The 13,438-nt window shown below is 37.2% G+C and overlaps 1 protein-coding gene and 1 long non-coding RNA gene across 2 annotated transcripts in view; both read right to left on the bottom strand.

The window, feature by feature from the left end:
- Positions 1-2,024: 2,024 nt before the first annotated feature.
- LOC112943280 lies at positions 2,025-2,968 on the bottom strand. The gene is made up of 2 exons (XR_003248542.1): positions 2,890-2,968; positions 2,025-2,103 (listed from the first exon to the last, which is right to left on the bottom strand). It is a non-coding gene; the product is annotated as an uncharacterized LOC112943280 (long non-coding RNA).
- Positions 2,969-3,793: 825 nt separating this feature from the next.
- LOC112959889 (nardilysin-like) overlaps positions 3,794-13,438 on the bottom strand; it is a 29,724-nt gene continuing 20,079 nt past the window's right edge. The window contains exons 21-31 of the mRNA XM_026054030.1: positions 13,148-13,275; positions 11,736-11,898; positions 10,543-10,574; positions 10,102-10,240; positions 9,544-9,591; positions 9,018-9,070; positions 7,995-8,078; positions 6,991-7,081; positions 6,321-6,437; positions 5,706-5,795; positions 3,794-5,077 (exon numbers count right to left, since the gene is read on the bottom strand). Coding sequence (XP_025909815.1) covers positions 4,880-5,077; positions 5,706-5,795; positions 6,321-6,437; positions 6,991-7,081; positions 7,995-8,078; positions 9,018-9,070; positions 9,544-9,591; positions 10,102-10,240; positions 10,543-10,574; positions 11,736-11,898; positions 13,148-13,275 — 1,143 coding nt within the window. The 3' untranslated portion in view covers positions 3,794-4,879. The remainder of the gene's footprint in view (positions 5,078-5,705; positions 5,796-6,320; positions 6,438-6,990; positions 7,082-7,994; positions 8,079-9,017; positions 9,071-9,543; positions 9,592-10,101; positions 10,241-10,542; positions 10,575-11,735; positions 11,899-13,147; positions 13,276-13,438) is intronic.

The raw sequence follows: 13,438 nt of genomic DNA, 5'->3' as shown, positions 1-13,438 counted from the left end.
TAATCAAGCATCCTTCTATTCAAATTTTAGATTTTAAGGCAGTGAAAAAAGTGATTGAGATACCAGTTATTGTTTTAAGGTATAAAGCTCTGTTTCTTGTAAGAATCCATGCACTGTGTGCATGAGAGAAAAAAAATGAGAAAAGGCTGTATGTGATAATACTGTAACTAACAGAAGAATGTAAATATATTTGAAAGTTCTACACTTTTGATACTTTTTTAAAAGACACACACGCACACACATATACCCCTGTAAAAATCATGTATAAAAGGTTGCAGGTTTTTTTTCAAACATTGTAAATGAATTCAATGTGCAGTGTTGATTTCAAACTTTACAGATTTATAACTACTGAAAAGTCAAACACCAAATTTGTTTTTTAAGAAATTAATTATTTTAAATAACGGTTCAGATTGTTAGGGTGATATTTAACATTGTAATCATTTCTGATCTCTGTCTTGTCATATTGAAGTTCTGTTAGAGTATGTTCTTGCTTGGTGCCTTTTGTGTTTCAGTTTTTATGTTACGGATAAAAGGACTAGGGCGGGCGGGGGAGGGATCTGCTCTCTGTAACATTTGCTGTACTTACATAAATAAGGATTACTGRAAACCAAATGAATACATTTGTAAAACAGTGCACTGTTTCTATAGAAAGATTAAATTTTTTTTATCTGGGCCTACTGAACTAATTGCTTTATAGTACTTTAATGCTGTCCTAGAGCTCACACWCTATCATATTTTAGGTTTCCTTCTCTTGTGATTGTCCAAAGCCAAAACAGGATTGGGGTGTGTTTCTGTGCTGCGCCCCTTTACAGTTTCAATCTGTATTCAGCATCTGCAGCATCACAATGGCAACACTGCAATATTTCATATTCAACATGCAAATGAACAGACTAATCTCTTCTGAATCATCTTCCTCTGCCACTTAGCTTTACATCATCTTCACATCACAAGGGCAATAGCCCCTGGTTCCCTGTATTTATCTGTGCTGCACAATAAGAGCTATGATGTAACTAAAAGGAATAAGCAAGGAAAAACTCCAGCATTACAATTACATTGGTCCTTAACCACTGTGAGAACATTTTTGTCTCAAAATGACATGATACATACTATCAAATGGTACCATTTTTAATCCTACAGTATGTCAGGATATTTAACCAATACTTGGCAAACTACTTATTTTCTTTTAAACGGCTTTTGGTGAACCACATTTACTGATGCTGAAAAACAGGTGTTCCAGACAAATATGCACCCTTTTGTCACCCCCAAAAAGAACAGGTCCGCTGCTATTCTTGGAATCACAACAGGCACACTTAACTTTTTTCACATAATAACAGTCCAGTTCTTTTATAGAAATTAAGCCAAAAAAAGATTTGATTTACTAGACAGTACAATGAGTAACGTTAAAAAGTCAATGTTAAAATTGCCAATTTTTAAGCAAGTACTAATAGTGCAGTTAGCTAGCTCCCTCCTCCCTGTCTGTTGTAAAAATAAAATCATAGATGGGAAACAAAGATAGCATGACCTCAGGAGGGATAATTTCCTGACATGCATAGGAGGGGTAGATCTTTCTTTATAAACTATCTCCCCTCCCCACCACCACACACAGTTGATGCACATTTAACAAACACAGTCATGACACCAGCTACCTTCTCTCTTTGCAGTCATACATGTGTGTAAGTGAATTTTATATGTCTAATTTCAACTCATAGCGAGGGTCACCTTTTAGATTCATTATCATCCAACTGTGCATTATCATGCTGGGTGGCCTGTGACTAGTTCACCACACCAGGCATGCAGACACACACTTTGCAAGCCCTGCTGGCCTCTCTTCCAAAACACTGTAGCCATACGGCAGGAACACAGTGTAAGAGTCTGCACTGACCTCGGCTGCCCCGGGAACAGCACACTGGTTGAGGAAGGCATGGCTAGAGCCCAGCTTACCCAAGTCGCTTCCAGCAGCACTCAACTTGGGTGTGGAATATCCTGATGACAAAACTGGGGCTCCAATGTGCAGCTGTGCCTTCCAGAAGTAATTTGCAAAGGGTCATTTCAATGACTGTGGCAGCGTGCGCCTCGAAGAAGTTTGGGGAGTTCTTTTTCCTTCTGAAAGAATAGGGCTTGTTAACAGGAGACAACCACTGACATTGAGACTTAAAGAAAAACTATTAGGCAGTTGGGTGAGGGGAAGCAGAGAAAACAAGTGTGTTGCTGGCTGGCACAGAATCCAGGTTATGAAAATAAAAGGGGGACCATCGCAAATATACTGAAAAGTAGCTGCCATTAGAGGTGACCACAGAAGCATTGCAATATACTGGGTGCCAGGTTTTTGAAGATGGCATTTAGAGGTCGCCACGGAACTTGGGTCACTTATCAAGGACCTTTCTGGTCACTTTGGTCACTTGGAAAAAAACCACCAGCCCCTCCTGCTGCTGACTCATAAGCTGGCTACCAGGGGACTTGGTTGAGGTAGAAAAAGTAACAGTCACCACAGTAAGCCAATGTTAGTTAGACCCAAACTGTGAAGCTACACCTGGTTCACACTGCAGAAGAACGGGACCTCTGAGCATTCCCTGCCGCTGAGAATCTTCTAGCAGCAAGCATATCCAAGCCATCACATAAAGTGAAAAWGGGTAAATGTGGGGTAAACCAGAGCTCTCGAGTTCTGTGCCAGCTTGTCCAAGGCTAAAGGCAGACCTGTCTAAGCTCTTGCACATAAAGAATAAACACTAATTTGCTACAGTGGTGGTGGAGCTGGAGGACAGACATGCATTAGTCTTCCTAGTCAAAGCACAAAGAAGCACAGATTTGTGCCTTCACATTAACATTTTCAAGTTGCTGTCAAAGAAAATGGGGTTGACATTCTTCAGCATAGGGGTGACAGAGACTTACCTAGCAGATCGGTTACCGGGCTTGTTGCTCCTCGGTCAGGAGACGAACCTCTGAGACAACCACTGAGCCACAGCATTTCCTTTCACTTGTAGGAGCCATGGCCACAGGCTCCCCGACAGAGACACAAGTTGCCCGGAACCAGATCCTGCRCAGCTAAACACGAATGTGCAGCTCTGAGTTCACAGTAGCTGCCACGGTCAAGCACAGTCCTCACTACTAAGGAAACCACTGCAAACATTGCCATGACAAGGCAGCCATCCTAATAAATAAGCCAGAAGTTCTGATAACGTAAGAAGCAAATCTCCCTGATATTTTGACAGACCTTACCCCTAGCAAAGTCGATAGATTATATAAAATTACAGCAAACAGAAGGGCGACTTGATAAATTCTTTCCTTACCTGCACCTTGCTTCATTTCTGTAGCCCTAAAGGCTGCACGTTTGGGTGGAAAAGCAGAGGTTTATAGTCACAGTTCTTGGCCAACTAACAGATATTGTAAATGACCCARTTCAGGGGTTTTTATCTGCTGAGTCTTCTAGTTCAGAAATTAATTAGTTCCAACTGGAGCATTTATGCATATATTCATTCAGGGCAACTAAGCTGAACAAATATATATTCATTTAATTTAAACCATTATACTTAAAGAATAAGAGAAAGTCTTACAATCAAACATTACAATCAAACAAAAAAAAAAAAAAAGAGAGAAAAAAACTCTGAATATAGTTTGCCAATAAGGCACAGGCATAACTAAGACCTAAACTAAGAGAACACCTCACGATAATGCTTTGAAGATAAGCAATACATACATGGAATGTAATGCATGAGTTTGATGACAGCAATTTTCTTAAAAAGGCTAATACAAGTTTTAGACCTCCAGAAATAATGACAAGCTGACAGAATAGACYGGAAATTTACACAACACATATTTATACAACACATCAGAAGTTGAAAGCCCAATAAAGAGTAGGTGAGGTTAGCAGAATCTATTACGATGTTCCTGTATAGGAAACTGATGGTGAAATGTATTCTAATTTTGCATGCAACTTTTATCTTCCCATCTCATAAAAGGCCTGATGAACTACAAAGGATACTGAGAAGGAAAACAAAAACAATCTAGAGACTTTTTAAATTTTTCCAAGGCTTCAGCACAGAAAAAAAAAACTGGGAGGCTATACAGTACATAAAGTTTAAATCATCACTATGCAAAGAAAGCACTAGAGAATAATTTTTTGCCATTCCTCACAATACAAGAACTTAGAGGCATGCAATAGTATTTGCTCAGGTAGCAAGTTCAAAGTACACATAAACACATCCATTTTCACAGAATACATCAACTGTGGAACCCACTGCAACAATATCTTGTGAGGGTTAGCTGCATACAATATTTTTTAAGGGAGTAACTCAAATTCAAAAAGAAGAGGTCTCTCTCTRGTTAGGAAACATTTCAGATGTAACTTCTGGTTCATAAAGCATCTAAACTAAACATTTGAGATTTGTGCACACAGTAAAACGAGGCTACTCCATATACTCACTGTTCTTGAACTCTTTCCTAAGCACTCATTACCTGTTCTCTGATAGGAGATGGGGTAGATGGATGTTAGTCTTATCTAGAATGACAGTTCTGAGCATCAGATTAATCATTTCTTATATTTGTTCTCTTTTTCTTAATCACGCTTTGTTATTTCACTACAGAATGCACAGAAACGGTATTAAAAATACTTTATAATAACTGATAATTGGTTATGTTGATTATATGGACAAACAGTTCGTGCACCTCCAAAGCAGATCTRGTTCCATGTGGAGCCATACTGGACATCACAGAATTACATACATTTCATTCCTCTACTCCTTAATCTTTACAACAATGAAGAATGAACTTACCCAAATTCACAGACAATACAAATGCCATTACCGAATGTAAATGACCTGGTACGTCCTCAAATTGTAAATTACTTAAACAAGACTGCAGGGCACAGAAGAAGAGCTAAAACTCATTTTAATATTTTATGGTAAGGGAGAAGGTTCAGGGTTAATGTGAAATCACTGATGTGTCTGATGAAGGCTGTATTTTTCATGTAAGAGGAAGGAGGTAAGAAAGTTAGCTGAGGGAGTTCACCAAGCACTGCATTCTGCACATCTAAGACAGCTGCAAACTCTGAGTCCTGTTCCTGCTCGCCATACCCAACAACCTGGAAATTCAAAGACCATAAAAACAATAAGAGGATAGTAAAAAAATCCAAAATAAGCTTTAAATATATTTTATAAAACAGTTTAGTAAAACATGACTCAAATTCATTAGGACTCAGAATTCACATTTAGTAGCCTARGCTCCCTTTCTTTTCAGTGGACATATTTTCAGGTAGTATTTCATTTTCCACATCAGAAAATGAAAGTAGTTGTCTCTGGCTGAGTCTCTCTCCGCTCATGACAGAAGCGGCTTAACTATATGCCTAACATACAATCCAGATGACTCAAACTGATGAGATTGTTCCCATTGTTGAAAACTACAGGATGAATACTACTACAGAATTYCATACAACTTAGTGTTCCTAAGTTATGTTTTTAAGTACAAGCAGTGGCAGTTCAGAGGCTGGCAGTGTCAGGGATATTTTTACTGCAGCATTCAACTGTTGCATTTCTGAATTCTAAAGTTTTGTACATTTTTCATAGGAGTTCACTTAATGCGTAGGTTACAGGACATGGGTAGGAAGAAAGGGTGAGGACCTGGAATTTACTCACACAAATTATTATTACTACTTTTTAGGRAAGATGTATAGGAAAATATTCAAACAGAGTACTGGCTACAGATTTACTTACATGTATACTCAGTATCTTTCTATAATTTCCTCTGAGAGTCTGGAGCCATTCAACCAGGTCTGCTTTTGTAAATGATTTTAATGCTTCAATCTAAATCCACAAAAGTACATTTCATGAGTTCTCAAATACTGAACTAATATTTTAGAAAGAAACTGATTAGTAATATTAAGGGCCAATTTAAACACCTTTGCAAGCCTGATTTTCTCAAATTTATGAACTCCGGCACCAAACATAAGCATAATGCCAGAGCCAGTGCTCATAAAGTGAACTAAATTGAGTTTCCTCCAATTCTGAGAATAGACACCATTCATTTTGAAGAACAAACAACAAAAATACACTGCCTTCAAAACCTGAAGGACCCACTCAGAAGAACGGTTTATATGCTTATTCTTTTTAAAATGTGATTAATCATTCTATTTTGTTTCAGCCACTTATTGAAATAATATGATTTTTATTCAAAAAGTGTATTTATTCAGATAACATAAGGGTCCCTCTGAAGACAATAGGAAGTTATCTCTAATTTAAATGCATCAGAATTTCACTATGCTTTTTAAAACTATAGGGCTAATAAGATGTAAGAATGTGACTGAGTTAATTTCAAATTAAATTCCTTACCTCACAGGCAAGTCTGTCAAAAAGATATTGCTGACTCATCACTTCATTCCAATTTCTGTCCACTTCTTCGCCAAGAAAACAATCTTCACATTCTTTAATATTGATCAGGGCACTGACCTGTAAAAATTTATTTTTATTAATACTCCTACAGAGTATTAATAAATATTAATTAATAAATTTTTAATTATTTAATTATTTAATTACTCCTACAGAGTATTAATAAATATTAACTCCTCCTACAAAGCCAAGGACCCTGGAAAAGAAGTACGAGTTAGACTGCAGGTCAGATGTATTAAAAACAATCAGCAGTAACGTTTACTGCAATGAATGGTGTCATAAGCTGTGGCAACGGTCTTAAATCCCAATTCACTGTCATCTGTTGAGATACCTAAACAAGCAGAACATACCCTCTGAACCCAATACTGCTTTGCACTGTAGGAAAGGCAGCATTGAAATTCATAAAAGAAAGAAATATCCTCTACTCAGTTACGAGACAAGTCTCAAAAACTGCTTCTCTGCTGCCCAGCTAAGGTCACAAAACAAAAACGGGGACAGAAACTGTATCACTTTCCTTTCTTCTCCCAGCARGCTGCCTGCTTTGTTTTTCAATACATCAAAAACAAACACTGCCACTCCTTGGAGGTATTCTAGGCTGCTTCTTTCCAATTACCTGAGCACGGAATGTATCTTCAGTTAAAAGCTTCAATTTTTCCTCAAAGTGCAAAAGAAATTCTTCTATTTTCTTGTCAACAAATTCAGAACTGAAAGATGACAAAAGAAGAAAGGAAACTAAAGACAACGCATTTACCTTTCATATTCAAAATTCTCCTATATCAAACTGGGGTTTTCTGCATTCCTTCAGTTAACAACAGGAAAATTCTCACAGTTCTAAGCCTCTTCAGGCAACACCCGATCAAAAACCTTTATCTCTAGGCTGCAATTAAGTGTTGCATTACCACTTCTATGCCTGTGCCTGGCTCTCCTCTTCCTCTCAGCTGTCTTCTATGGTTCTTTTGGAGCACCCTTCTCAAAGGTGCCTTAAAGACAATATCTAGTAAAGTCACTCTGTCCACACAGCATTTTTAACCATAGCAACATCAATCGCTGTCAGTGAAAAAGATTCTGAAGTTTATCTACTGCTCTTCTATTCAGACAGTCATGTGAAACTCTTCTTCATGTGAAACAGTAGCAGTCTTCAAAGCAAAGAGAAGTATCATCACCCCAAAAGAAACATACAAAGTTACTTAGGTATTAACAGTGCTAAAATAAAATAAGAAGTCTGAAAAATATATCAATAGCTTAATAATTTCAAAATAGATGTGTTGGGAAGTTGGGTTATTCACACAGATCTGTTCTCTATTGTCAATATTATASTCTTTAAAAATAGAGACAAACAAAAAAAAATAAGGATAATGGTCTTGCAAAAAAGAGCATTTGTTTACAAAATGGAAAAAAAGGAAAGGCGCTAACAACCTATTCAATGTTACCATTACAAAACACATTGAAGCACAGGCACCATTTTCACTTCTAAAGACTGAAAAACAAATTCTATGAATTCCAGTAACAAATACCAAATCCAGGCATGTGCAGATCTGCACGTACTAGCTCTAAACCTCAAAGCTGGAAACACTGTAAGTCAAACCATTCTTAGGAACTTAAATTAGTAAGACTTACTTATTTTTTGTTGCTTGTGTTGTTACAGTAATGGAGAATCCAATGATTCCAGAATTATTTCTGCAGGCAGGGTACACATGGTAGCTTATATGAAAGACAGGAGGAGGAAAAATTCCATGAGCACAAAACACTTCGTGTCCATAAGCCATAACAACAAAATCAAAATAGTACCAACACTCAGACCCAAAGTTGCAGTAAGGATGCCATTATCAGAGATTCCTGGGAAGCTAACAAACACAAATTTAAATGCCAAGGGGCATTGCCTTTTCTAAATCCAGCTAATCACTTTTGCAACTTTGTTATAACATTTTATAAACAGACTAGACAATGATTTTCCGAGAATTCCTGTAAATTTAATGTAAGAAAATATGAAATGGAACACAAATGGTTCAAGTTGGGCTCCCACCGACTCAGGTGAAACTTTGTTTTAGGCATTTACAGTCAATGAATACCACAGCTGAGCCACGGCATACTCCTTGCAGGTTAAAATGCACAGACTGGTTGGGGCTGTTACATTCTTAAGTCTGATTTAGAAACCAAATTCGATCAACAACATTGATATCTTAAACACTGCAGCTTATGTGGACATCCACAATATACAACTCTCTCTCCTCAGGCATGTTRTCAGTTATTGAAGGTTTGTTTTTGTAACTGTAATATACAGGGTACCAAAGCAACTAAATTAGAAAAGGAAAAATATTTAAAATACAAAGACTGGCCTACATTCAGACTGTGCATAATGCAAATAYATACAGCGAGGAAACCACCCCAGGCTCTACTTATGTGCAACCAAAGGTAGGAAATGGACCCATCTGTAGACCTAGATAAATTAATCAAGCAGCTGTGACAGAAATACCCTGTGCGGATGCGGTGTGTGTGTTTGGAGTGTATTACTCTGTACTTTCAGCCATGCTATTCAGAGAACTACACACAGAAACAGTTTCCATAGCAACAAGGTATATGGGACTAATCACTGAGGAAGAAACAGATGAAAGGAGCTATACCTCCTGACAATGAGCTTACCCAAGTGTTTCTTTAGTTCGCAGGAAATTGAAACAAGGCTCCTCCATATGGGTCTGAAATACAGCACAAATTTAGCCAAAAATGTACTCCTGCATACAACAGTACATATGCCACCATACCCACACTGCTTCATACCCAAAAGATAAGCATGGACAAATCAAGAAAGAATGCACAAATCCTCCTGTGTTCAATGTTCTAAGAAGAAAATAACACAGGGAAAAATCTGTGTTCTGCAACACATAAGACAGGAGATTTACCTTTACAGACACTTATATTTTATAATGAATTGATTTCTTTGTTCTTAAGTGAAATAGCACATTATCTGAAGTACCGGTATAATCACAAGTACTTATACTAAAAAAGTGGTAGTAGGAAAAAAATATATATACACATATCTGTGGAGTTATGGCCTTATGTTAATATTAACCATTATTTTTCCAAGCACCAGACACTGCATGAAAGATAGATGCAGCCTATACAAACCCCAGTAAGCACTCGAGATTTCATAGCAAAGGTCAAAACTTACCACGAGCAACTCCATAAGAACACATTCTCTTATACTCCTTGCCCCAGCCTAAAAGAAAAACAAAACCAGCCTGGATGGTCTTCAGAATTAACCATTCAGTAAGTTATCACCTTGGCGGGGGCGGGGAGAGAAGTGCCTCCAAAACAATGGAGAAAGCAAATTATTTCATTTGCTTTCATTTCATTTCAGATCCACTGCAAGAGCGGAAAGGCTAAGTAGAATTAGGAAAAACTTGATGGCAAGAAAAATAAGAAAGGTGCCAATACAAAGACTGCAGTATATGACATAAGGAAAAGCAGAAGATGCATACTCAAAATAATACAGGCTGTAGTTTCATCAAGGATTTCAGGAGGTCTCAAAAGAATAGCTCTTGTGCACTCTTGTGCTTACAGAATCAGTATAATTCAATTCACTTTCCCTGCACAGCGAGCTCATGGGCAGGTTCTGCTTTTTAATGGCTCTGTGTTGATAGCTCTTCACATTGCAACTGCACGACAAATTGCTAATATAAACCATTATGGGCAAATTATGATCATGTGCAAATCTCTAGTACATTACCTGGTAATAAACTGTCACTTCAGAGTTCGCATCATTTTTGTTAAGCGTTTTCACCTTACAGAGCAGGTGTGCATTTGGCAAATCMACCACTCGAAACTGAACAGGGCAGGAATGGGCAAGAGGAGCAAACTTGAGCTTCCTGAAATGAAAAAAAAAACCCAGCAACACGTCAAACACATGCTCACATCTTAAGCAAAATACAGAGAGTAAGGCTTCACAATCCAGATGTTGTCAACAGCTCAGCATCACTCCCCCTCCCCTTAAAACTACTTCCTATTTAATGTGAAGAAAATTGAAATTCCTTTAAAGCATTTAAGAATATATCATGTTAATATATAAAGTTTCTATCACACTTTCAGTATTTTTCCCACCCTAGAAAACTCCCTTTACCAGAAAAGAATGACTGAAACAGAACTGTACAGCAATCAAACAAATACTCACGCCACAATGTAACTCAGGAAATSCTTTGCTTCCTAGGAAAGAAAGTATAAACTTAGCTTAAATTTAAGAGCATAGAAAAGCAGAAGATATATTTTTTGGAAAGAAAGGGACAGATTATCCGGCTTTGTCACACTATTCCAGTACTCTTGTACCCCGTGATTTGCCACATTCCAAGTGTCTCAAAGGTGCCAAAACGGTCTGCTGTATTCTATATTGCAGAAGGAAAAAGCTCACCAATATTATTTCTTGCTTGGGATTCTGTAGCCTTTTTCACGAGCAGGATGTGAACAACAAAAGAATCCATGGAAGATTCAGATGGTGTAATACACTTTAAGCAGATAACACATAAGATACAAGAATCTTAGAGGAGTGCCCTATCTTTCATTCGGTCATTCAATGTTTGGAAAAGAAGTCCAGCTCCAGTTGAGGGAAAGGCAGCAAATAAGAACAACAGAACAGCAGAAGGASGTAGCTGATCTCACAGTAAGTGCAATGCTGCATTATAAACAGCWTAAAACACATCTTACCTCTATGACACCTTCAGTCAGCATACCATGAGAATACCTCTGAAATTACCAGAACATCTAGCTCTAATAAAACATTTTGGCAAGTTTCCACAAGACTGTTTTCTTGTAAAAATCAGCAAGCTTGCACGTCTAGTGAGAAACAGAGGCAGTACTGTACAAGCCTATCTGGGGCAAAACCTTGCTATGACTGGCTTTTTAAAAGCAAACACCTTCAGTCTATATCAGATTGCTAGCTATCATTTATGGCTGGTAGGCAGACAGATGAATTTTGAGGACGATAACAGAATGGTTACGCTCAATTGTTGCAGTCAACCCTATCACTTGGCTGCATTTACACCACAAATTAAGCAAAAAAAAAAAATCAATAGTTGCACAGTTAGAACAATATTGACTAGCAGAATACAGAGTAAACAATCTCCGATTCTTAAACACACCACAGAAACCACATTTTAAGTATAAAAAAACAACTTGTGTTTAAACAATACAAAACTAAAACAGCAATGTACTCTAGACTACATTGGCACTCTCACATCACCTGGATCTGCCAAAATACTAGTAAAAAATAAAGCTGTCAAATTACTAGCAGTAGTTTTAAAAACACAGTTATTTTACAAAATAAAGTAAAAGGACAAAGCCAAAACTTTCACTGATGAGCTTAATACTTACTTGACAAGTTAGATTTCCTTGTGCTAAACCCTCCACAAATAGCTGTGATTTGAAAGCCTTAACAAAGGATAATAAAGACTCTGCAGAAAGTCCCTTCATTAATCTCCTGTACTTGTCTATCACAGACCACTTGCCATGCTCCAAAATTACATGATGTAGGTCTCTACAAAACAAAGTATAATCCATTTTAATTCAGAAATGCACTTTTCAAATGTGTCAAGCAGTAGAAGAGATTTAGACTACAACATCTTGGAAGGTCTCACTGCAATGAAAAGCATATTAGCACAAAAATCAGTGTCATTGCAGAAATATTTGACACCAAAGAACCAATYGTTTAGAAAGAAAGACAGCACATATTGCTGAGAAATTGAACTGAGTAAAAGTGATTTGACAAAAGATAACCATTATGCACCTCCCAATATGTTTTATTTCGAAAGATGACATTTAGCACAGGATTGCCTTTTTTGTTAGATTGGCTTTGCAACATACCATGGAAAATTTAGCAAGCTAACTTAATAGTGATGTATACAATTATTTGATGCAAAGGTCCTGCCTTCCCTGAGGGACTTAGGTAGTTTGGAATACCTATATAGCAGCCTATAATCCTATACATAGGAGCAGATCAGAATGATACCAGGACTTCTTGTCACTGATGCTTTAAACTGCTTACATTTCATGATGAAAGACTGCAGAAATAGAAGCCTTAATTTGCAAGTGTACAGATGCCTTTTAGTTTCAGGTAAAACAGTAAACAAAACCAACATTGTGCTTTTCAGGCCTGAAGTATCTCCTATTCTCTTTTTAACCATATTTTTTAAAAAGAAAAGCAACTGAACAAGAGCTGTGTAAACATGATCAAACTATAAACAAAGTTTCTTCCAGAGAGAATGAGGGGACGGATCRGGAAAGAGAGTACAGTGTTTGTGATCTGAGCCCACTGGCGATTAGAAGGAACCAAAGGGCAGCTGGGCTGGGGTGCTGGGAGAAGAACCATCCCAGCTGACTCTTTYTCAGAAGATTTGAGAATCTTGTAATAAGAAGTTTCAACCTTACAGTGGGTATATACAGAAGTTCCTGACAGAAAAGAAGGCAAAGAACTAYGAGGAAAATATACATGACAACCATTTTCATATATTAATTCATGTCAGCTTTTCAAATTCATCATTAATACTAACTATTTAGTATAAATCAAAAATATTTGACAATCTGAAAATWGTGTTCACGTATAATTATTGTGCTGGCATTCACTACATGCAACAAGACTATGCAAAGGACTGTATGGTAATTTAAGATAGAAAGACGAGCAACTTCTTGAGCTGCTACAATATGCTGCTATGACAACACAGGAAAAACAAAAACAATTGCTTTCTTTACTACTATACTCTAAAATTAAACCTGTCCCACAGACTCACTTGGCTAGCACCTCTGGTTTGATGAGCATATTGAAATAGGTCTTTTTTAACTCCTCTTTAATCATCTCAAAAATGGCTGGAGTAAAACTGAACTCAGACACATGGTCAATGATGAGCTGAAGCAGTAACTGTAAAGGAAATAGCATTTCGTAGTCATTTGTACTGTTAGGAGGAAGAGGACTTGGTTCTTTTCAAATCAATAAAGCATGAAAGAAAAGAACTTCAAAAAATACACACTTGAACCTGTATACAGTTTCTCCTATTATCTAATTAATTACATATAAAATATAT

The sequence above is a fragment of the Nothoprocta perdicaria genome, unplaced genomic scaffold (assembly GCF_003342845.1).
Source record: "Nothoprocta perdicaria isolate Ctin4 unplaced genomic scaffold, notPer1 scaffold_0, whole genome shotgun sequence".
NCBI classification, from domain to species: Eukaryota; Metazoa; Chordata; class Aves; order Tinamiformes; family Tinamidae; genus Nothoprocta; species Nothoprocta perdicaria.
The sequence above is the reverse complement of the archived record's forward strand: the minus strand, read 5'-3'. Positions and strand labels throughout refer to the sequence as shown.